Source organism: Schistocerca gregaria, chromosome 8 (assembly GCF_023897955.1).
Source record: "Schistocerca gregaria isolate iqSchGreg1 chromosome 8, iqSchGreg1.2, whole genome shotgun sequence".
Classification (NCBI taxonomy): Eukaryota; Metazoa; Arthropoda; class Insecta; order Orthoptera; family Acrididae; genus Schistocerca; species Schistocerca gregaria.
Window position 1 is genome coordinate 69,426,959 of NC_064927.1, and position 24,205 is coordinate 69,451,163.

At 41.5% G+C, this 24,205-nt stretch overlaps 1 protein-coding gene across 4 annotated transcripts in view; it reads left to right on the forward strand.

Moving 5' to 3' along the window:
* Positions 1 to 24,205, forward strand: part of LOC126284037 (splicing factor, arginine/serine-rich 19-like) — a 121,281-nt gene that overhangs the window by 47,792 nt on the left and 49,284 nt on the right. For all 4 annotated transcript variants that reach the window (XM_049982599.1, XM_049982600.1, XM_049982597.1 and 1 more), the window contains exon 7: positions 14,508 to 14,679. In XM_049982599.1, coding sequence (XP_049838556.1) covers positions 14,508 to 14,679 — 172 coding nt within the window. The remainder of the gene's footprint in view (positions 1 to 14,507; positions 14,680 to 24,205) is intronic.

Here is a 24,205-nt window from a genome sequence, read left to right on the forward strand (position 1 = left end):
TTGTGATTGGTCGGCTTGTGATTGGTCGGCTTGTGATTGGTCGGCTTGTGATTGGTCGGCTTGTGATTGGTCGGCTTGTGATTGGTCGGCTTGTGATTGCTCAACAATTATGTACTGCTGTCACAGACGGTGTCAGTGTCTGTGCTGGTGGCGCCACTGCTTCTGTGGGAACGTAAACCCTGCAAGGGATGTCCCTGCTGCTTCTCTCCATCGAGCACTCGTTTCCATGAACCGTTCAGATAGTATCTTTCAAGTTCTTCTCTCTCATTCTTATTTCAACAGCCTCCTTAATAACAGAATCCCAGTATGTGGAGGCATAGGACAAAATTTTTGTTTTGTAAAACAGTATTTTATGTTTGTTTGTGAGGCTGTGCTCTGCAATTGCTAATTTCTCCAGTTCTCTATTTTTAATATGCTGTTGGTGTTCTGCACAGTGGTCAGAAATGGTATGAATGGTCTGACCTAGAAAATTGCTTCCACTATCACAGGGGATATTATAAATTCCAGGGATCCTGAGTCTGAGACTGTATTAACAGAGCGCACCAACTCTTTAATTTTCATAGGAGGATGAAAAATTGATCTTATACCCTCTTCCTGTTTTGCTGGATGTGGCATGACAAAAAGGAAGAACGGCAATTGGTGTTTCATCCTGTGAGTGTGTAGCATTTTCATGTTTCATGTTGCCTTCATATTGCGTGCACCATAGCCATTCTTTCAGAACACGTACTTCAGATGGTTAATTTCACATTCCAAGTGGTTCCCATCAGAAAGAGTTTTTGCTTGATATGCTAATGTGTTCAAAACAACTCTCTTCTGAAAAGGTGATGGAAACTGTGCATTAAAGTATAAATTGGTATGCATTGGCTTACGGTACGCAGAGTGACCGAGACGCCTTTCAGCCTGTCGTTCTACTAAAACGTCTAAGAATCATCTGAAAGGGATTTTCATTTACCAAAGTTTTGTTACTTTTACTGTTTACATCAGTATGTACTTCCAGAATACTATTTTTGTATCTAATTTATGTCCACTTTTCAGAAGCAGACAAGAATTTTGCAGAACTTTACTTTATTTAACTCACCTTTTCTTACCAGATATTTTGAGATATCCATGTCTAGAAAAGCTGAATATCCAGCATTACAGTTTCACAAATGTCAAGGCTGCTTTTCAGCTAACATTTAAAGTCATTGTTTTTAGCCAGACATTTATTACTCTTTCAATATAACGCTGACAAAGAGTACATCATATTAGTGTCTTGACCTCTGTGATGTTAAGTACATATTCTACAGCCATTAAGTGCACTATAATGCTAATTTTGTTTGATCTTGGTAGAATTTACATTCTGTAATCACAGCAGAGACAACACAAGCTTTGAAACAGTTGAAGTAAAAAAATTGACGCCACCCAACAGCACCCCATGCTGATGCTGTACCTACCAGCCCACCATCTTGCACTGTATAACTTCTCTGTTGCTCATAAACATCGGTAGTTCTTGACACCACTGCTTCTTACACTACTACATTCCTTTATGATTCACAACTAACAATAGCACAAGATACAATGCTGGTATCTCAAAAGTGTGAAAAGCAAACACAGGAATGAAATGGTCTAAATACCTGCATTTAGTATGAAGGTCATAAAATTACAGAAATGTAATGAAGATATTATCAGATGAGACCACAAGGAATATCGGCTCACTTTGGAGGGCTAAATAATCCAACCCAAGAACTTCTGTCTGAGAGAGACTATTTGTGGTAAGGCCTTATGGGACCACACTGCTGAGATCATTGGTTCCTAAGCTGACACATTACTTAAGCTAACTTAAAATAACTTACACTAAGGACAACAAACACACACACCCATGCCTGAGGGAGGTCTCAAACCTCCAACGTGAGGCGCTGCGCAGCAGTGACAAGGCACCTTAGACCACGTGGCTACCCCACCCAGCATAGAGGCTGTGATGCCAATGTCATCATACAAAGAGCACGTGGTCTGTCTTCACCAGATGCAAATCAGAAGATAGTTGCAAAAGTAGTTCCTACACGTGTGAGATATTGGCAGAATATAAATTCCTGTATGACCAAAACAAAACTGGCTATTACAGTTCACTGAATGGCTGCAGAATATGAATTTTACGACTCATAGATTGACATGTAAACAAACCTATGTTTACTGACATTATGCCTGAAGAGTAGTAGCTATCTGGCAAGAAAAAAATACTTTATTTGAAAAGCAGCCTTGATGCTTCACAGCTGTACTGCTGGCTATTCAGTAATTCTAGTTATGGACATCTCGAAATGTTGGGTAGATGTATTGCAAAAAATCTTGCTTGTTTCTGGAAAATGGATAAAAGTTCCATACAAAACCTACATGCTAGAAGCCACAGCATGTAAACAGTGAAAGTATCAAATCTTTTGTAAGATATGATAATGAAGTCTTTTGCAACCACACTGATATGTAAAACATTCTCAGTTTCCTTGCCATATCAGTTTGGTGTAAAATCTCAAACTATCAACAATAGCATCGATTGTCATCGTAAGGAGCAACTGCCTGTCTTCACTGCTGCTGTGGTAGCCTTATAAAGCCCGTGGACGGCTTCTGATTGGTCAGCGATTATGTACTGCTGTTGCAGATGGTGTCAATGTCTGCACTGGTGGTGCCACCACTTCTGTGGGAACATAAACCCTGCAAGGAATGTCTCTGTTGCTTTTCTGCATCGAGTTCTCGTTTCCATGCACCACTCAGATAGTATCCTCTATCACGGTTAAAGTTCTTCTCTCTCATTCTTATTTCAACAGCCTCCTTAATAACAGAATGACAGTATTTTATGTTTGTTCATTAGACTGTGCTCTGCAATTGCCGATTTCTCCAGGTTCTCTATTTCTAATATGCTGTTGGTGCTCTGCACAGTTGTTGGAAATGGTACAAATGGTCTGACCTATATAACTGCTTCAACACCCACAGGGGATATTATAAATTCCGGGGACCCTGAGGCTGAGACACTCCTTAACAGGGCACATCATCTCCTTAATTTTCTTAGGACGACGATAATTTGTCTTGTGCCCTGTCTGCCCAGGAGTCTTCTTATTTTGCTGGATATAATGCCAAAAAAGGGAGAACCGCAGTCAGTGTTTCATACTGTCAGTGTGCAGCATTTCTACATTTTCTTTTCTGGGAGAATGCTGCATTTATATCACGTGCACCATAGCCGTTCTTTCAGAACATGTACATCAGATGGTTAATTCTGGACTTCAAGTGGTCCTCATCAGAAAGAATTTTTGCTCTATTTACCAACATGTTCAAAACAGCTCTCTTCTGAACAGGGTGATGGAAACTCTGTGCATTAAGATATAAATTGGTATGCGTCGGCTTACAGTACACAAAGTGACCAAGATACCCGTCTGCCTGTCATTCTACTAAAACGTCTAAAAATGGCAACCTTCCTTCCTTCTTTCTCCATCTCAACAGTGAACTGGATGTTCGGATGCATGCTGTTCATGTGTTCCATGAATTGTTAGAGTGCTTCTGTGCAGTATCACCAGACCATAAATGTAACGTCAACATAATGATGTAATAAGGATGGACGGAGGGGAGCCGAATTTACTGCACGTTCCTCAAAATTCTCCATAAAAAAGTTAGCCAATGATGAAGACAACAGAGAGCCCATCGCCATACTGTCCATCATTTCATAAAATTTATTACCATACAAGAAGCAGGTGGTTATCATCACAAGCCAGAACAACTTTATAGTTTCCGGTGGAAAAAGATCCACCAGCAAGGTTTTAATAAATGGCTGGGAAAGTACAACAAGCAGTTTCAAATCACACAGTAAGAAAAAGGAACAGTAGGAGCAAAACTTGACAAACACTAACAGCTTTAGAAAAATAAGAAATAGATCGTGACTATTGTTGCGGTCACTGCAGTGATCTTGAGTGTTTCTTATGATGCAGTATAGGCTGCTATGGACAATAAATATTAATTGTCACCATGGAGCACAAAAGCAAACCTAAAATCACTCACTGTCACCCAACAAAATTAGGTTGTTGCACATAGTTAAAGGCAGAACACAGCCACCAGATATCAAAGTAAAAATGGTCAAAATATAACCCAGGCAGTGAAGCTAGCTGCGAAATTCCATGCAGGGACTTCCACGAATTGTGGCGTGACGACACCATTAATAAGCGGAACAAATGATGTAACAGGAAACAAAACAAAAAATTTGCTAATATTGCTCAAGGAGGATAGGTTAAGCCAAGAAGCACCAGTGTGAGTCTTTTCTCTGTTCCACATCATCATGACATGCCAGAATGAAATTGTGTAAATAAAGAGGTGGAAAGTGCAAATAGATACAAAATGTGTGCACGAGATTTAAAAATATAGCATTTCAACATAAGCTGCATAGTGTAACGTGCCACCTGTTTCATGGCTTTAACTTTAGTAGCTGCAGTAATATTGCAGAATCAAACCAAAGCATATATTGGTTTTATTTTTATAACAAATAATCTAATGTGGATATGAATGTGGGTTTGCTGCTGTACAGCCCAAGTGTGTTCTTAACACATGTATGTGCACAATTGTACTAAACTAGCTCTATTTGTATGAATGTATAAAATACCAGTAGTAGTAGTAGGCTTTCTTAACCGTTGAAGAAATGATGTAGATATTGGGCATTTAAAAAAAGGCATAATTAAATATCCAAGCCATGTCTCTGCAGAAAGAAAGAGAGAGAGTGAGTGAGTGAGCAAGTGTGTGTGAAAACGTAACTGTTATTTGTCCATTTTCTGCTTTTAATTATTTCTAAACACAACAGTTAATGCCATGTGACCACAGAATAATGTTAGCTGAACTTCATTATTTTTTTGACTGTTACCTTAACTATAGGATTAGGCTCTATCTTCCCTTTTATTATTTTGTGAACAAATTCACTACAGTGAATATTTCAGTAACTTTTTTCTATGCAGCATGAACTGCCATCCAACAAACTTTCCCGAACATAATTCAGCGACGATCTTTGCAGCCTCTTTCACTTCATAAAAACCTTCATTCAGCAAGAAATTTGATTGACTAATCAGCTCAAACACTACCATTCTCGTAGGTGAAAAGAGCAGGATATCATACAACAAAGTGGTACTGTATTCATGTTTAATCAGAATCCCAGTTTATTCACTTTATGATATAAAATGTTAGATCACAAAATCCAAGTTTATTGGATTTTGTCCATGAGGTGAGCAAAGTACTGTATCTAGTAATTATTTAAAAACTCAGTCAGCAGGATACCGGGCCAAAACCTGTATCAGAAAATAAATAAGGTTATTTCTTTTACAACATAATAAACAGCGAAGTTAATTGGTGTTACTTACCATCAAATTACCCATCTCTGGTTGCCACCCCTCCTACCATAATGAACTGCATTTGTTCAGATTCTGCCAATCCGTAGTCCTCACCAACATAGTCCTGGGAAATCATATTAAGCAAGCCCAAACCTCCATGCAGTACCTTCTATCCCTCCGCAGAATTCTCCTGCTATGCAATTCCAAATTCCTGAAACCCACAACACACATTGAAACTCTTGCCCACCAGGAACTAGAACAATATGCACAACGCCACCTGAGAAAGCTGTCTGCCCTGTTGACTTTCTACTCCCGCCTTGGAGTACCACTGTCCAACCCCTCAACAACAACCTCCAAACCTCCTCCATGTCCCCTCATAGCTGACAAACCTACTACATTTACCCCACCCTCCGAAGCGCCCTCCCACCACCACACAGAATCTCGAATCTAAACAGACCCAAAACACAGTCATGAACCGTTCCTCCAGAAGCCTTAGCCCCACAGAAATATTAGTCCTTTCCAAAGGCCTCACCTTTTGCTCCACTCCCAAATTCAATCATGCAGGACTTGTTTAAGACCTTCTCTCCTTCTCCTGGTCCCTACAGTGGAAACGCTTTTACGCCACCAACCCTACCAATCAGACTCAACCAAAGACCAATGCTGAACCATGCCTAACTCCGTTCACTCCTCCATTCAACTGTGATCTCCCCCCCCGCCTCCAAATCACAACCGTTAACATTCCAAAATTTCTTAACCTCGAATCTTGCCTCACCATCATTCCGCAAATTCCTCAACATGCTAACTAACCTTACATCCACAGAAAGAACTGCACTCCACCATCTAAAAACTGATCCTGACCTTATAATCCTACTTGCGGATAAAAGCTCCACCACTGTTATTCTGAACCACAGGAAGTATCAGACAGAAGGTCTCCACCAGCTGTCAGATACCCCCACTTACAGACCTCGCTACAATGACCCCATTCCAGAAATCCAGCAGGATCTCCAGTCACTCCTCAAATTCTTCGGGCCATCCCAGAACTTCTCCCTGGTGTCCATCTCTGTGCTCACCTCTACCACTCCCAGCACTCCTACTTTCTCCATGCTTCCTAAAGTCCATAAATCCAACCATCCAGGACACCTCATTGTGGCCAGCTACTGTGCCCCCACTGAGAGAATCTCTGCTCTCATAGACCAACACCTTCAACCTATTACTCACAACCTACCCTCCTATATAAAAGATACCAACCATTTCCTCCACTTACTCTACACAGTTCCTGTCACTTTACCACCCTGTGCCCTGCTCATGACTATTGATGCCACCATCCTTTAAACTAACATCCCTAAAGCTCATGGCCTTACTGCTATTGAACACCACCTTTCCCAACACCAGAAGGACTCGAAACCAACAACTTCCTTCATAGTCGCCATGACCAACTATATCCTCATCCACAATTACTACTCCTTTGAAGGCATTACCTACAAATAAATCTGGGGTATGGCTGTGGGCACCCACATTGCACCATCCTATGCCAACCTATTCATGGGCCATATAGAGGAATCCTTCCTGAACACTCAGAATCCTAAACCCCTCAAATGCTTCAGATTCATTGATGACATCATTGCAATTTGGATTGAGAGTGAGGACGCCCTATCCAAATTCCTCCAGAACCTCCATTTGCTTTTCCTGGTCCTACTCAATCCGACAGTCCACATTCCTAGATATTGACCTCCATCTCAAAGATGGATGCATCAATACCTCCGTCCATATCAGACATACGAACCACCAGCAATACCTCCACTTTGACAGCTGCCACCCATTCCATACCAAGAAGTCCCTTCCATCAGCCTAGCCACCCGTGGTCATCGCATCTGCAGTAAAGAGCGGTGCCTCTCAAAATATACCAAGGATCTTACTGAAGCCTTCACAAACCTTAATTATCCTCCCAACCTTGTACAAAAACAAATTTCCCATGCCTTATCTTTCCAGTCTCATACCGACTCTTAAAGACCCACCGTCTGGCCACAGAGGAGCATTCCCCTCGTAACTCAGTAGTGCCTAGGAGTGGAGCAACAGAATACATTCTTTGCCAGGGTTTTGACTATCTCTGATCATAACCTGAAATGAGAAATGTCCTACCCACTATCCATCCCTCTCCTCCCACAGAGGTATTTCGCCGTCCACTGAATGTACACAATATACTTGTCCATCCCTACACAACCCCAGCTCCCAACCCCCCTTACCTCTTGGCTCACACCCCTGTGATAGACTTAGATGCAAGACCTGTCCTATACATCCTCCGACAACCACCTACTCCAGTCTGCCACAAACAGCACCTATCCCATCAAAGGCTACTTGTGAAGCCAATCATGTGGTCTACAAGCTAAGCTGCAACCACTGTGCTGCATTGTATGTGGGCTTGACAACCAACAGCCTGTGCCATATGGGCCTGTCCCTCTAACACCAGATTTTCTGAATTCTGCAGGTGTGAACTTTCACTGCAATATATAATACGTTCCTGTAACCTTCCTGGCCTCAAACTTCATTAATCCTTGTGCTCTCCCGTCCAGCCCCTTCTCTTTTCCCATTCCAGCACTACACAGCCCTTATTCCTCCACCACACCCAGTGTTTTTTACTTGTCTCCTTTTCCGCTATCCCCCCACTTATCCTCACCTCTCCGCTCTAACATTCCAACTGCACATAGCTGCCCTACCCTCTTTCTATCTCATCCCTGTGTGCTCCCCAACAGGACGTCACTCTCCGTCACGCCTCCCCTACTGTCCATCCCCCTCCTCACCCTAGCCTCTTCCTTAGCCCCACCCACTTGCCACTCCCATCATGCACTGGTGCTGCTGCTCGCAGTGTGGCCTCTGTTGCCTGAGACTGCAGTCGTGTTTGTGAGTTGCGTTTACGTTAGTGTGTGTGTGTGTGTGTGTGTGTGTGTGTGTGTGTGTGTGTGTGTGTGTGTGTGTGTGTGTGTGTGTGTCATCTAATTTTTACGAAGTCCCTACTGTCTGAAAGATATATTTGCGACAGTCTTTTTGTTGTGCCTATCTGCGACTTGGCATTTCCGCTATATGGTGAGTAGCAACTTTCTGTTTCACAATATCTAAAAATGAAGTCATATTCGGCCTCACATTAGGTGCAATGTGATGTGATTCAAAATTAATATTTTCCTGTAACAAAAGCAAACTGCATGAAACTTTACTGTCACAAGTTCAAAAATATTGAAACAAGTAGATCTGGTAGTGATCAGGACATGTAAATGTGTGCATCTGAATTAATACTGAAAAATTGTTCACTTGTAATTGTAACCATATGTAGATCCCCACTGGGAAATCTTGAACTGTTTATGAGGAATCTGGATTTCTTACTGTGCTATCTGTCAACCAGCACCAAGCAGTTAATAATCTGTGGTGACTTCAGTGTAGATTTTCTATAGGATTCTAATGGGAAAAATGACATGGGAACCTTATTTGCATTGTACAATTTGATCTCAGTAATTAACTCTTTTGCTGCTGTCAGCTTGTATATACATCCTGTTGCAACATTCCCCATGTGTTGTGGATGTGCATATGCAAACTGCTAGGGTTCTTCTACAGTGCTGTGGACATCTGAATGTGTCCTGAGCTGCAAACCTCTCACATACTGCTTGATGAATAAAAAAGTCTGAAGTATTTATCATACAATTTGTCTCATTGCATGCAAATATTTTGGAGCTGCCAACCTCTCGCATACTGCTTGATGAATAAAAAAATCTGAAGTATTTATCATACAATTTGTCTCATTGCATGCAAAAAAAAAAAAAAAAAAAAAACACCTTTTGATGTCTTGAACTGTTTATGAGATATGATGATTGTTACGACCACACGATTCACAAAGCACAAGGACGTGAATGGGTGTGTCGTTTGTGACTGTCCGTTTCATATAAAGCCCAATAGCTTGAGAACAAAATGAATTATCCTCTGCTCCCAGTTTTAAATAAAATTTTGATATTATCTACATTTCATTCACTGCAATGTGTGAGCGAAAATCAACCATACATTAAGTTACTGCAATATGTTTTTTTATCTCTACAACCTCTTTAATATCTCGTGAATGATTTACTTAATTTGATGCAGTGAAGTAAGTATGATGGATAACGAAAAGAAATTCAGTTCTTTATTGAGTGAAGATATCATGCTGTAAGATGTGCAAAAATCCAAATTTTTCAACTAATAGTTTTTGATAAATTGTATGGTAAGTATTTCACATCAGCACAAACAGAAATATAAGAAATGGTAAACATTGTTCTTAAAAGTATCATTGACTTGTTCTCCTTGAATGGTCCCACCCTCAGTTTTAGAAAGACACAACATACATACTCAGTTCTGCACATATAGGATACTATATCAGTGATAAATGTAGCAGATAGTGAGGAGGTAATAAATAGGGTGGGGAACTTAAAAAATCGTGGGTATCCGTATTGATGAGAATTTTAATTAGAAAAACCACACTTTGAACACCTAAAACAACTTAGTTCAGCCATATTTGCACTTTGAATCACTGCAAATTTTGGGGAAAGGCAACTCAGTAAGTTGAAATATTTTGCATATTTTCATTCAGTAATATCATATGGAATAATGTTGTGGGGTAACTCATCTTAAGAAAGAAAGTCTTCATTGCTCAGAAATGTGCTGTAAGAATAATGTGTGTGCTCACATATGATCGTCTTGTAGGAAGTTGTTTAAGGAGTTGGGCATTTGACTACTGCTTTGCAGTATATTTGTTCCCTCATGAGAGTTGTAGATAAACTACTACAGCTCAAAAGGGACAATGAAGTTTATAATTACAACACCAGAAGGAAAAACGACATTCATTACTCCTCATTAAGGTTGTCTTTAGCACGAAAAGAGGTGCACAATGGTGCACCAAAACTTTTTGATCACTTACATAGGATATAAAATGTCTAGGAGACAGCAAAGTGAAATTTGAAAACAGAGTCAAAAAGTTTTTCATTGACAACTCCTATTCCATTGAAGAATTTCTGTAGTTATGTGTAAAAGGTGTGGGGTAGGTATTACTAACTCACTTCTCTCTCTCTCCCCCTCTCTCTAAGAGGGGAAAAAAAAACCTTACGTTTGTTCTGCATGTAGCCATATTTATAAATTAATTTGCAATGTGAATGTAAAATGACTCTTTTGACACATTACGATTTACCATGTAAAATGATGCAGGGAACATGAAACTAACTACAGTAACTCACTCTCTAAAAGCAGTAACTGAAATATTTAAAAAAATAGCAAGCTCTCAGTCTTGATTATGAGAATAAATGTATTTCAAATAAGTTACAGTATGTTCCAGCATCCAGCCAGTGACAAGTGTTTCTTTTCATTACAATTGCAAACAGTCTGTCTGCATCTGATCTCTCTGTTAACCATAATCATCATTTAACTCTGAAAAATGCTTTTAATGTCCATCTACAGACTCTCCCTATCATAACTCCAGCAAAGTTCCGAACAATCCTTTATAACTCTCAGAGCACCCAAATTAATAATTATCTTATTGTTACATATCTAAAGCAAAGAGTCTTTTTTATTAATGATAATATTATGTAAAGGATAGATTCCTACTACCTGTTGCAGACAGATGCATTTAAGCTTTTGGCTACCAAAAGGCCTGCTTTTGAAGTGGAAAACAACGCTGTCTGTGGCCAGGAAACAGGGACCAGGCAGTGGCACTGTGTATGTGTGAGTTGTGCTTGTGTGAATGTGTGTTTTTCCTATTTCAGAAGAAGATCACTTGGATGAAAGCTTAAAAGTATAGCAATCTCTTCGTTGTGGCTGTATGTGATTCAACATCTCCTCGGTATGTGAGTAGTGATCTGTCATTTTCATAATGTTGTTGTTATCTCATCCTGGACTTCCCATTTCTTGTCATTTCTGTGGTTTGTTGAAGCTGTGGAACATAGCCAGCAGAAACTTCTTTAGAAATTGTTTAACAATGCTTTAGATATTAATGCACATTGTTACCACCATTTTTCTTTCTAAAAGACATCCCAGAGCATGATTGTAACACCTGATCTAGAAGCAATCTGTGTTCATAACTACACCTTCACACGGGTAAAATTAAAGTGTTTGGTTGATTTGTGTTACTGTTTCAATAACATAATAATTCATAACTTTAAACAATGGAAACACCAGGTTGTAATATCAACGATGTAAGGAAAATGAAAGATTGATACTGACCACAAAGATGACATGTCAAATTGCTGACAGGCACAACAAAATGACTGTTAGGAATTTAGATTTGGACCAAAGCCTCCTTCAGAAAACACACACACATACCTTCACATGAGCAAGCACATCTCTCACACACGACCGTTATCTCTGGCAGCTCAGGCTGGAACTGCCTGTTTGCAACTTGATGTGTTATCTTTATGGTGAGTTTGCAATCTGTACTTCATAACTTTGTCTTTCCACTTTATAGCCATTAAACTAATAAAAAAAAAAATAGGCAAGTGGGAAATGGAGCAGTGTATTTGTCACTTGTGAAACTTTATTAAATGCCCTTTCTGAAAATATGTAGAATGGGTAGTTCAGAACCCCACTCATGAAAATGGCAAGAGATGACTTGATGTCTTTGAGGGCATCCACATTGGAACTGGTATCAGAGACTATGTTGCACTTGTGGCAGCAACGGTTACCAAAGAACAAAGGATAACTAAAACTGCCTAGAAAACTAAACTAAATAAAAAATCTGTAGTGTCACACTTCAATGAGGAACTTGAATCTTTCAGCATAGGTCAGGAGCATATAGAGAAACTACGGCTCAAGTTTAAAAGAATAGTTGACCATGCACTGGATAGATATGCCGCAATAGAAAAGTTTGTAATTGCAGGGAACAACCTTCATGGTATACAGTCACTGTAAAGAAACAGTGATTATTGCATAATAAGTGTAAGACAAAGCATAGGACTATAGATAGAGAGATGCTGAATAAAATATTTTTGAATGTCAAGAGAGCAATGCATGAAGCCTCAGTGACTACCATAGCTGGCAAATGACATTTCACAAAATCCAAAGAAATTCTGGTCGTATGTAAAGGCTGTTAGGGGCACCAAAGTTAGTGTACAATCCCTAGTGAATGAGACAGGAACTGAAGGCTTAACTCCATTTCCAAATGTTGCTTTACAAAGGAAACCCCAGGAAAATCGCCCCAATTTAATCCTTGCACCACTGAAAAGATGAATGAAATAAGTATTAGTGTCAGTGGTGTTGAGAAACAGCTGGAATCATTGTCAGTTTCTGTAGTGAATTTGCGGCTGAGTTAGCCCATCTTCTAATTGTAATCTGTTGTAGATCCCTTGCACAAAAAACCTTGCCCAGTTCATGGAAAAAGGCACAAGTCACACCCGTCTAGAAGAATAGTAGTAGAAGTGATCCACAAAACTAACACTCAATATCCTTGACATTGATTATGTTGAATCTTAGAACATATTCTTAGCTCAAAGTTGATGAGGTATCTTGAACAGAATGACCTTAATGCCAACCAGCATAGTTTTTGAAAACATTGATCGTGTGGAACCCGACTCGCACTTTTTCTCACATGACATACTGAAAGCTTTGGATCAAGGCAACCAGGTAGATTCAGTGTTTCTTGATTTCTGAAAACCATTTGACTCAGTACCACACCTACACTTATTGTCAAAATTATGATCATATGGGATATCAAGTGAAATTTGTGACTGGACTGAGGAATTCTTGGTGTGGAGGACATAGCATGTCATCTTGGATGGAGCGTTGTCATTAGATTTAGAAGGAGCTTTAGCTGTGGGGTGTGACATTACAGACAATATTGATAGTAAAATCAGGCTTTTTGCAGATGATGCAGTTATCAGTAATGAAGTACTATCTGAGAGAAGATGCATAAAAATTCAGTCAGGTCTTCATAAGATTTCAACATGGTGCAGAGATTGGCAACTTGCTCCAAATGTTGAAAAATGTAAAATTTTGCACTTCACATAATGCAAAAATGTAGTATCCTATGAGTACAATATCAGTGAGTCACTGTTGCAGTCGGCCAACCCATACACATACCTGGGTGTAAAACTTTGTTGGGGTATGAAACAGAATGATCACATAGGTTCAGTCTTGGGTAAAGCAGGTGATAGACTGGTTTATTTGCAGAATAATGGCAAAGGGAAATTAATCTACAAAAGAGATTGCTTAAAAATGACTCGTATGGGCGGTTGAGGAATATTGCTCAAGTGTGTGGTACTCGTACCAGATAGGACTGATGGGGGGATTTTGAACTTATACGGAGTAGGGTAGCACAAAGGTCACAGGTTTTTGTAACCTGTGGGAGAGTGTCAGAGAGATACTGGAGGAACTGAACTGGCAGACTCCTGAAGACAAGCGTCAGAAAGTGTATTAGCAAAGTTTCAAGTACCAGCTTCAAATGATTACTCTATGGATATTCTACCATCCCCTAAATATCGCTCACAAGGGGATCGTGAGGACTAGATTAGTGTAACTACTGCATGCACAGAGTCCTTCAATCAATCATTCTTGCCACACTCCATAAGCAAATGGGACAGAAAGAAACGCTAATAACTAGTACAATGGGACATACTCTCAACCATGTTCTTCATGGTGGTTTGCAGGCTATAGATGTAGATGTAAGTTTATATGTAAATCATAGCTTTCATTCCTTATGCCAGAGTCCTCTTTACAAGTTCTGTGGAGGAAGATTCATGTAATGCAAAAGCTTCAACTGTATACGATTGCAGTCTTTATGGCGTATTCCACTGACAAATTCTTCTCAAGTTATCAGCCGAGTGGTGGTGTCTTGTCGCAACTTTTCAATGAGTTTCGTACCCATCATCTTCTGGTGAAGATGATGGGTATGAAACTCATTGAAATGTTGCGACAAGATGACACGACCACTCGGCTGATAACCCGAGAAGAATTCAGCAGCTTCAACTTTGTTAAGTTATTCAGTAAATTTTAGACATCTCAATATCAATGTACTTATCAAATTTGTGATATCTGCTCTACAATACGCCTCTCTCTGTAATTTTTATTACTAAAACTAACAAGGAGAAAAATTAAAAATAAGTTTATTAATTTTATCTGTATTTAATGTTGCTGAATGTGTATCTTCACTGACTTCAAGCAGATATTATTTTCTGTTTGTAGATCACGTTCATTTTCTGTGCCACGGAATAGACCTGCTCGATCCCCTCCACCAAGGCGTCTCGGACGTGAAAGGTCCGGACCACCGGTGGATCCGCGTGGACCGCCGCCTAGTCCTCCTCCTATTGTGCGCAAAACGTTGAAGGAGAGGAAGAAAGAACGAGAGAGAGCTAAAGTACGTAAATGGTTTTCTTTGTCTCCAATCTTCTTATTGATGGTTGCAAGGGCTCTGTGGTATTACTAAATGTGATCACTCATGGGATATATCTTTCTTCGGCCAGTGATGTTTGTATGTTGCTCGATGGCTTAAAGTAAAGTGCCAGACTGAGGATCCAAAGGTCATAGGTTTGATCCTGGGTCAGCCCTGGGATTTATATCTGTCACTTATGACTCTTTTCATCTTGGGCAATCTTCATTAATGAAAACAGTGGGGAGCTTCACGACGTTCATAGTTTCAGGTTAAACTTGTTAATATACCTACATTTAAGAAATTACTACATTTAACAATTTCCTTCAGTCTTGGTGCATCTGCCACAAGAACAGTTTTGTTGGAATTATGTTTTTAATGGACCATTCTTTAGAAAAAAAGGTCAATTTTTAGCAACGAATATGAAACATGTCAAAAATTGAAGCTCCTTTTTTTTGCAAAATATTCAATATACCTGGGAGATTTCTCCATTTCAATCAAAAAATAGCATAAACAGCAGTAATTAACCATTGATCCTTTCAGTCTTAAGGCAGAGTGTTAGTTTTTTGGTTGATATTTTCGCACTCCATTGTTGCAGATTCAACTAGAGTAGACAGATGTGTTGATGTCTTAGAAAATTTTTAGGATTGCATTAAACAGCTGTATGATGACACAGTAAATATTCACTGCACATGGGGGTGTGACAGATATGAAATTTTCTGGCAGGTTAAAACTGTGTGCCGGAATGAGAGTCGAACTCGGGACCTTTGCCTTTTGTGGGAAAGTGCTCTACTGTTCGCAAGAACGTAAACAACTTGTGACCCGTACTCACAGCTTTACTTCCTTCAGTACCACATCTCCTATTTTCCAAACCAACGGTAGAGTGTTACCCGCAAAAGAACTCGGTTCGAATCCCAATCTGGCACACAGCTTTAATCTGACAGGAAGTACAGTTACATGATTATCAGGCTGTCAAGTATTTATGTCTGTGGATGATTCCCCCTGCAGGTCCGGGGATTAGAATAGGCACAAGATATTCCTGCCTGTTATAAGAGGTGACTAAAAGGAGTTTCACACGTTTCAGCCTTTATGTGATGGTCCCCTGTAGGGTTTGACCTCCATTTTTCAAAATTTCCCCGAAGAGCAAGGCAATTGGGGAAGGGTGCCTTACATGGTGCATCGTGCCCTGAGATCTTTAGCCCACTTTTTTGTTGCTGTACTGCATTCCAGGTCATTCTCCATGACTTGGGCGAGAACGCCTTCCTGGGTGTGTTTTCTACCATGGACTATGCAGTGTCGCTTTTTACACTGACGATGACCATAGACTTCTTTGCACCTCATATCCAGCATGGTGGCCAGTCCATTGTGGTGGGGCCACCATGTACTCTGTTGGTTGTAGCCACATTAACTCCCCATGTATGCCAAGGAGTAGATGCCCGTCACCATGGGGCATTTGGATTCCCAGCAATGGCCATCCTGCCATGTGGCCTTTGCTGTGGCTGGGTGGCACCAGTGGAAGTGGGGAAGGCCCGTGGTCAGACTGGGTGGCATCAGGGTGGATGATGCGCAATGATGTGTACCACGTCATCACTTGCTGGGGATCAAATGCCAGCAGTCTCTAAGTATTCCAAGACTCAGTACAATACAAGGAAGTGTGATCCTAAATCGTTCCCCTCCCTGGCCACACCATGGGAGGAACGTCAGGCTAAGGATGGCGGCAAACATTATTCACACCCAGTACCTTGTATGTATGAGAACTGATGAGGACTCCTTTGTTTTGATGAAGCCACAGTTTTTTGTAGCTCATTTAGAGGACAAGTTCGGGGAGGTGGAGGGCTTGTCCAAAATGTGATCTGGGTCAGTCTTGATAAAAACAGCATCCTCTGCCCAGTCATGGACTTCACTCGATTGTAACAAATTGGGAGAGGTTTCTGTTATCATCATGCCACATAAGAGCTTAAATATGGTCCAGGGTGTTAGCTTCCAGAGGGACCTTCTTTTTCAGTCTGATGACGAGCTGCGCACCAATTTAGAGCAGCTAAGTGTTCATTTCATGTGGCGTGTCCATTGGGGTCCGAGGGATAAACAGGTTGCCACCGGTGCCTTCATCTTGGCCTTAGAGGTTGACACCTTACCTGAGAAGGTCAAGGTGATTGTGTACCGCTGTGATGTCAAACCATATATCACTCCCCTGATGCTGTACTTTAAGTGCTGAAAGTTCGGCCATATGTCTTGGCACTGTAATTCCAGTGTCACATGTTGAGATTGTGGACGTCCATTGCATCCCAATAATCCATGTGCCCCACCTCCCAACTGTGTCAGTTGTTGAGAGCATCATTCACCTTGCTCACCAGACTGCAGGATTTTACAGAAAGAGAGGAAAATCATGGAATACAAAACCCTGGACCAACTGACCTACACTGAGGCTAATAGAAAATATGAGCCCCTACATCCTGTGGCTATGACAACCTCATACGCCGCAGCTATGAGAACAATTGTAGCCCCATCACTTCTGCGAATTCCGGTTGGCTCTCAGAGCCAGAAGGATACACCTTCCCCTTCAATGGTGCCACCCCCACCCCCACATCCCCACCCCCCCGCCATTGGTCCCGCACCACCTACCTTGGGAGCACTGCCCCCCAAACCGTCGTGGACACCAGTCCCCACTACTCAGCCGGAGAAGCATGCAGTCTTCTTCGGCTCCTCTCACCAGGAAGGGGTCCCTCCCTTCCCAGGTTTCTGCTAATGGGAAAGATGATGCCCACCAGTGGTTGAAGTGCCCAAAAGCAGCTGGTCGTGGGGCTTCACAATGATCCTCAGTCCTGGAGACTCAACCAGTGAAGCCCTCCAAGTCAGAGAAACCCAAGGAGCAGTGAGAAAAGTAAAAAAAGAAGCCCCCTAAGACCAAGGAAATTGTGGTGGCACCCACACTACATTTGCATCTGGGGATAGAGTGGAGATTCCAGCGTCCGCTGAGGACCTAGATCTCGTCGGACCCTCAGACACAATGGATAGAGACTGCTCAGCAACTAAGTCGGTGGCAGCAGGTGACTCTGAGATGTAAACTGCCTCATTGAATGTTGCATGCCTTCCCAGTCTCACGATGGTATCTTCCAGTGGAATTGCGGCGGTTTTTTTCCACTGCTTGGCTGAGCTATGGCAACTGATAAGCTTTACACCTGCTTTCTGCATTGCCCTCCAGGAAACCTGGTTCCCGGCAATGGGAACCCCTCCCCTCCAGAGCTATAAGGGATAATAAAGGAACCGTAGTGACTATAATCGAGTGTCAGGTGGAGTTTGCGTTTATGTCCTAAACTTGGTTTGTAGTGAAACTGTGCCCCTTCATACCCATCTTAAAGCTGTGGCTGTCAGATTAAGGATGATGCAGGAAATAACTGTTTGCAGTGTATATCTTCTTCCAGATGGTGTAGTGCCCCTGAATGTATTGGCTGCACTGATTGATCAACTCCCTAAATTTTTCCTATTTCTGGGAGATTTCAACATGCATAACCCCTTGTGGGGTGACACCAAGATTTCTGGCTGAGGTAGGGAGGTTGAAAATTTACTGTCACAACTCGACCTCTGCCTCTTAAACTCAGGTTTCCCCACACATTTCAGTGTGGCACACAGTGATGAATATAACCACTTTGTCAGGAAGTCGTTTTTGAACGTATACATATGGAGTGTAGCCATGTATGGAAGTGAAACATGGACGATAACTAGTTTGGACAAGAAGAGAATAGAAGCTTTCGAAATGTGGTGCGACAGAAGAATGCTGAAGATTATATGGGTAGATCACACAACTAATGAGGAGATACGGAATAGGATTGGGGAGAAGAGGAGCTTGTGGCACAACTTGACTAGAAGAAGGGATCGGTTGGTAGGACATGTTCTGAGACATCAAGGGATCACCAATTTAGTATTGGAGGGCAGTGTGGAGGGTAAAAATTGTAGAGGGAGACCAAGAGATAATACAATAAGCAGATTGAGAGATTGAGAGGGATGTAGGCTGCAGTACGTACTGGGAGATGATGAAGCTTGCACAGGATAGAGTAGCGTGGACAGCTGCATCAAACCAGTCTCAGGACTGAAGACAACAACAACAACAACAACAACAACCACCCTAGGGGGGGGGGGGGGATATATAGCTCGGCAGGGGGGGGGTCAAAGTTATAGGCTTAAAATTTAAGTGATAAAGTTCTAAAGATGTAGCAGTGCTATTAATATTTAAAAATTTTCATGAATAGTTAAAGGAGAATTAAGTAATATGTAGGTTAAGTATTAAGCTGTTAGGCTAAGCCCATGTTAATTATATGAAATAATAAAATAATTTTATTGCTTGCAAAAAATCTCACATTTACATCGAACTAATACGTTGAGGCTTTTTTACAGCATGTCTCTTGATGACGTCATCAATAAAACTTTCTGTTGGCTCGTTGTCCCCTTCAGTTGAAATCTTCACACAAGCTTGGAGCATTTCCTGACCCATCCTATTCCTTAATTTTGTCATCACCCTGTTGATTGTACTAAATGACCTTTCCACACTGCAAGTCGAAATGGGACTGCACAGTACACATTCAGCGAGTTTCTGTAGTGCTTCGTATCCGATGTCGGCTCTCAGAATGAAAGAAGCAATATCAGAAGACGTATTGTCTAATTTATTACTCACGACATACCTAAAAGAATGCAAGTCTGCAATAACAGCATCGACGTTTGTAAGTCCCAAAATCAAGCACAGTTCTTTACAGTCGTTATCACTAAACTCTAGAAATTTTTTTAAACTTTCAAGATATGCACTTAGTTCTATCACTTTTATTGCCTTCTCATCAAATTGTTGCTCAGTTTCATCAATCATACTTTTAACAAATTTCGATGCACTTCTCATAGCTTGAATCTTCTCCTCTATGTTCATCAATAGCACACCTTTAACTTCTGTTGCATTCTCCTGCAGTTTTTTAATTTTATTAAGAGTTTCATTTTCTGCACTATGTCCATCGCAGTCACAAAGACAGTTGATGTGTCTTAAATGTTCCAGAGTTCCAGAAACAAGTAGAGGGATTTGCGAAATTTTAAGTGATTGTCTGTGCAAAACTTTACATAAGTTTGAGACTGCATTTAATGTATCGTCTAAAATCACTAAACCTACCATAAAATTGGAATTCCTCCAGCTAAACTTGTTAAATCCGCACCGTCCTTGTGAATATGTTCACATGCCATTATAATGAATGGACTTGTAGGTTAGGAAAATAGCACGAACTGTGCGATAGTACTTAAACATCAGATGTCAACAGGTTTGGGTATTTTTAAAACAGGTTGCTCTAAGGCACACTGAATTTCATACAAAACATTTTCTCATTTGGAAGAACCATGAAAAAGTTTATAAATGTTTTTAACAACATGTAATGTGTGTTTTATAATGGAGTGTTTATTCCTAGAGTTGATGGCAGCAATTGACAAAACACGTGCTCTACAGTGAATGTATGGCAGCTTATGGCCCTTCCTCTCTGTCAACTGAGCATGGACTCCTGAGATAGAACCACTAAAATTAGCAGCACTGTCGAAACAACAAGATAATAAAATCTGTCATAAGAAAGTTTTCTTTTCTTTAGCTCAGTATCGGTTGCTGTAAACATGAATTTAGCTGAAGTGCTTTTCCACTCAACGAGACATAAAAGCCTTTTCTTCACTTCAAACAATGGAGACAAACTACTAAAGACAGTTCACTTTGGTTGGAAACATTTGTAGATTTGTCTGCCATTAATGAAAAATATTTTTGTCATGGAGAAGTGTTTCATCTTGAACGTATAAAGACTCTCCCAAACAAGTCAAAAATTCTGACAAACTAAGGTATGTGGACCTTTCGCTCTGAAATTTTAACCACTTTTCAATGTTAATGTCGCTTTTCAGCACTACCTTACGAATTAGAGGTTCATATTTTGTTGTGGGGGGGTATTTCTTCCTTACTAAGTAAATACAGACTTCGAATTAATGATGACAATGCTTGGCGGTCTAAAGCTTTTTCATTTTCATTTTGTTTAAATATCTGTGTATGAATTGGAGCGTTTAATCCCTGTAAACTACAATTTTCAAGTGAAACGGCCCTTGCATGTTTTTCTGAGTTGGCGTGTTTTTTTAGTTTTCCCGTGCTTCTGGTAGCTTTTCTAAATTTAGTGAAAAGTACAGAAATGAACACTCCTCCTGTTTTCTGTAGAGCTTCGATTTCGTTTTTTAAGTTCATTTCACACAATTTGCAGAAAGTCCCACCCCACTCGTGATCAAAGTACAACCAATTGTACTTACACTCCCATTTTTGCTGATACTTAATCTCACATTCAATTCTTTGTTTAGAATTGCAATTTGTGGATGGGCCAGAAATAGCACATTTATCGTTTGAAAACTGTGGAAGGGAAACTGAAGACTTGGTAGACCTAGGCAGTTCATCATCACAATCACTAGTACATCTTTCAGTAGACTCACACTCGTCTTTGTCTTTCGCAGTACACTGTCTTTTATTAGAAAAGAAAGAAATTAAAGTTTGTTGTTTCAACATTGTATTTCGGCACTAACACTTCTTTTTATGTTATAAACTGACGAAGACTGCACGTAGTACACTGCATAATCACATCGCACTTCCATAGCAACTTGTCGACTGACTGTTACAACCTTACAACAATTCATTGAGTTTTTATACGACAATGAAAGCTTAGATTATACTCATAGAACAGCATTGCCAAACGTCCCACTCGTGGTGGAATGTACCACTTCTTTAGGCAAAAATTGTGTATCCCCATTGACACTGCGTAAATCATTGTCAAGTTTACGCAAATATTTGGTTTGAGCTTGGGGCTCATTGATTGGGAAAAATCGATATGCCTATTAAATCTTGGAAATATTCCCAGTAATGCAATAAAAAAATTAAAACCATCTTTTATAATGTCAGCTGCTACTTCCTATTCCGTAGCAATGCCCAGGGATGTGTTTTGCGACATCAGGCTTATTTTAAGGTCAAATAAAGTATAGATACGAGTGGCGGAAAGAATAAAGTTCACAGTGAGGGTGGGCTGCGTAGCTAAGGGATTAGCTTACACGTTAGGCCGATTGGAGGTGCACTGAGGGATGACATGAGAGAGGAAAGGCTGACTTATTCCACAATCAGTGTTGCCAACACACCTTGAAACTGCTAATTTGTTGGTGCAGGCAATAATAATAATAAAACAGAACAATCAACGCCAAGTGTTTCAAACTGAACTGATAAGTAACGGAACCAAACTATAGGGACTAAAGCCGCCACCTCTTGTGTTACACATTCATTTTGCTTGTAAAAACTGCATGTCATCACAACGTCTCCATAGTTGACTCTAAACTTCGTTAGCAACAGGAGCTGCGTGGTTTAAATTTTGTCACAACGGTACAAGTTAACAGACCAGGTGATAATTTTTATGTTTCACCACAACTATAGATATGAATTTCTTGGGGGGGGGGGGGGGACTTTCCCTTCCTGGCCACCCCCTGAATTCACCACTGGTGACACGACACATGGCACATATTCGGGCATTGATCTCTAGGTTTGCAGTCCTGGCTTTCTACCCTCTATCCACTGGAGAGCACAGTGTGGTAGAGAGCACTTCCCCATCTTCCTGTCCCTGCCCCAGTGTCAGGCCCATGGACGCCCGCCCCCCCCCCCCCCCATGCACACGGTAACATTGATGTGATGGTTGAGCAGGTGACTACAACAAACATTACTGCGGCAGAAAATGCGATGCCTCGCTGTTTAGGGCGCTCCTGGCGAAAGGCGGTCCCTTGGTGGATGCTGGAAGTCACTGAGGCAATTAAGGAATGTCTGTGAGCTCTACAGCGGCATAAGCGGCACCCTTCCCTGGAATACCTCATAGCGTTTAAGCAGCTCCTTGCCCACATTTGCCAGCTTATCAAAAGATGGAAGCAGAAGTGTTGGGAGAGATACGTCTCGACCATTTGGTGCCATACGTCACCTTCCCAAGTCTGGACGAAGATCAGACATCTTTTTGGGTACCAGACCCCAACAGTAAAGGCGTGTTAGCTACTGATGCAAATGTGATTGCTGAGCACTATGCTCGAGCCTCTGCATCGGAGAACTAACCCCCAGCCTTTCCGCACTCTCAGACGGTGGATGGAAAGGAAATTCCTCTCCTTCGCTACACACCACAGTAAACCCTATAATGCACCATTTACAGGGTGGGAGCTCCTCAGTGCCCTTGCACATTGCCCCGACACTGCTCCTGGGCCAGATCGGATCCAAAGTCAGATGATTAAACATCTCTCGTCTGACTACAAGTGACATCTCCTCATCTTCAACTGGATCTGGCGCAATGGTGTCTTTCCATCTCATTGGCGGGAGAGCACCATCACTCCAGTGCTTAAACCTGATAAAGACCCACTTGATGTGGATAGCTATCGGCCCATCAGCCTCACCAATGTTCTTTCTAAGCTGCTGGAATGTATGGTGTGTCGGCAGTTGGGTTGGGTCCTGCAGTCAAGTGGCCTACTGGCTCCATGTCAATGCAGCTTCCACCAGGTTTGCTCTACCACTGATAGTCTTGTGTACTTCGAGTCTGCAATCGGAACAGCTTTTTCCAAACGCCAACACCTGGTTGCCATCTTGTTCGCTTTACGAAAAGCGTATGACGTGACTTGGTGACATCATATCCTTTCCACATTGTGTGAGGGGGGTCTCCAGGGCCCACTCCCGATTTTTTATCCAAAACTTCCTGTTTGCTCGATACTTTCCATGTCCCAAGTTGGTGCCTCCCTTAGTTCCATACGTATACAGGAGAACTCAGTCCCACAGGGCTCTGTATTGAGTTTCCCTCTATTTTTAGTGGCCATTAACGGTCTAGCAGCAGCTGTTGGGCCCTCCTTCTCACGTTCTCTGTGTGCAGATGACTTCTGCATTTCTGCTCCAGTACTGGTGTTTCTGAGCGTCGCCTACAGGGAGCCATCCACAAGATGCAGTCATGAGCTCTAGACGATGGTACCAGTTTTCTGCCATGAAGACGTGTGTCGTGTATTTCTGTCGGCGTTGTACCGTTCATCCGGAACCAGAACTTTACCTTAATGATGATCCACTTACTGTAGTGGAGACATATCAATTCTTAGGTCTGGTTTTCAATGCTCGTTTGACTTGACTTCCTCATCTTCGTCAGCTTAAACAGAAGTGTTGGCAGCACCTCAGTGGCTTCCACTGCCTGAGCAACACCAACTGGGGTGCAGATCGCTGTACACTGCTGCAGCTCTACAGAGCCCTTGTTGAATCCTGCCTTGACTATGGGAGTCTGGTTTATGATTCAGCGGCACCATCAGTGTTGCATTTACTCGGCCCAGTGCACCACTGTGGCATTCGTCTAACAACAGGAGCTTTTACGAGTAGTTCGGTGACCAGCGTCCTGGTGGAGAGAGGAAGCCCTCCAACTCAGGTTAAGCATGCGCAGTTGCTCTCCAGTTATGTTGCACACATTCGTAGTTCTCCTGCACATCC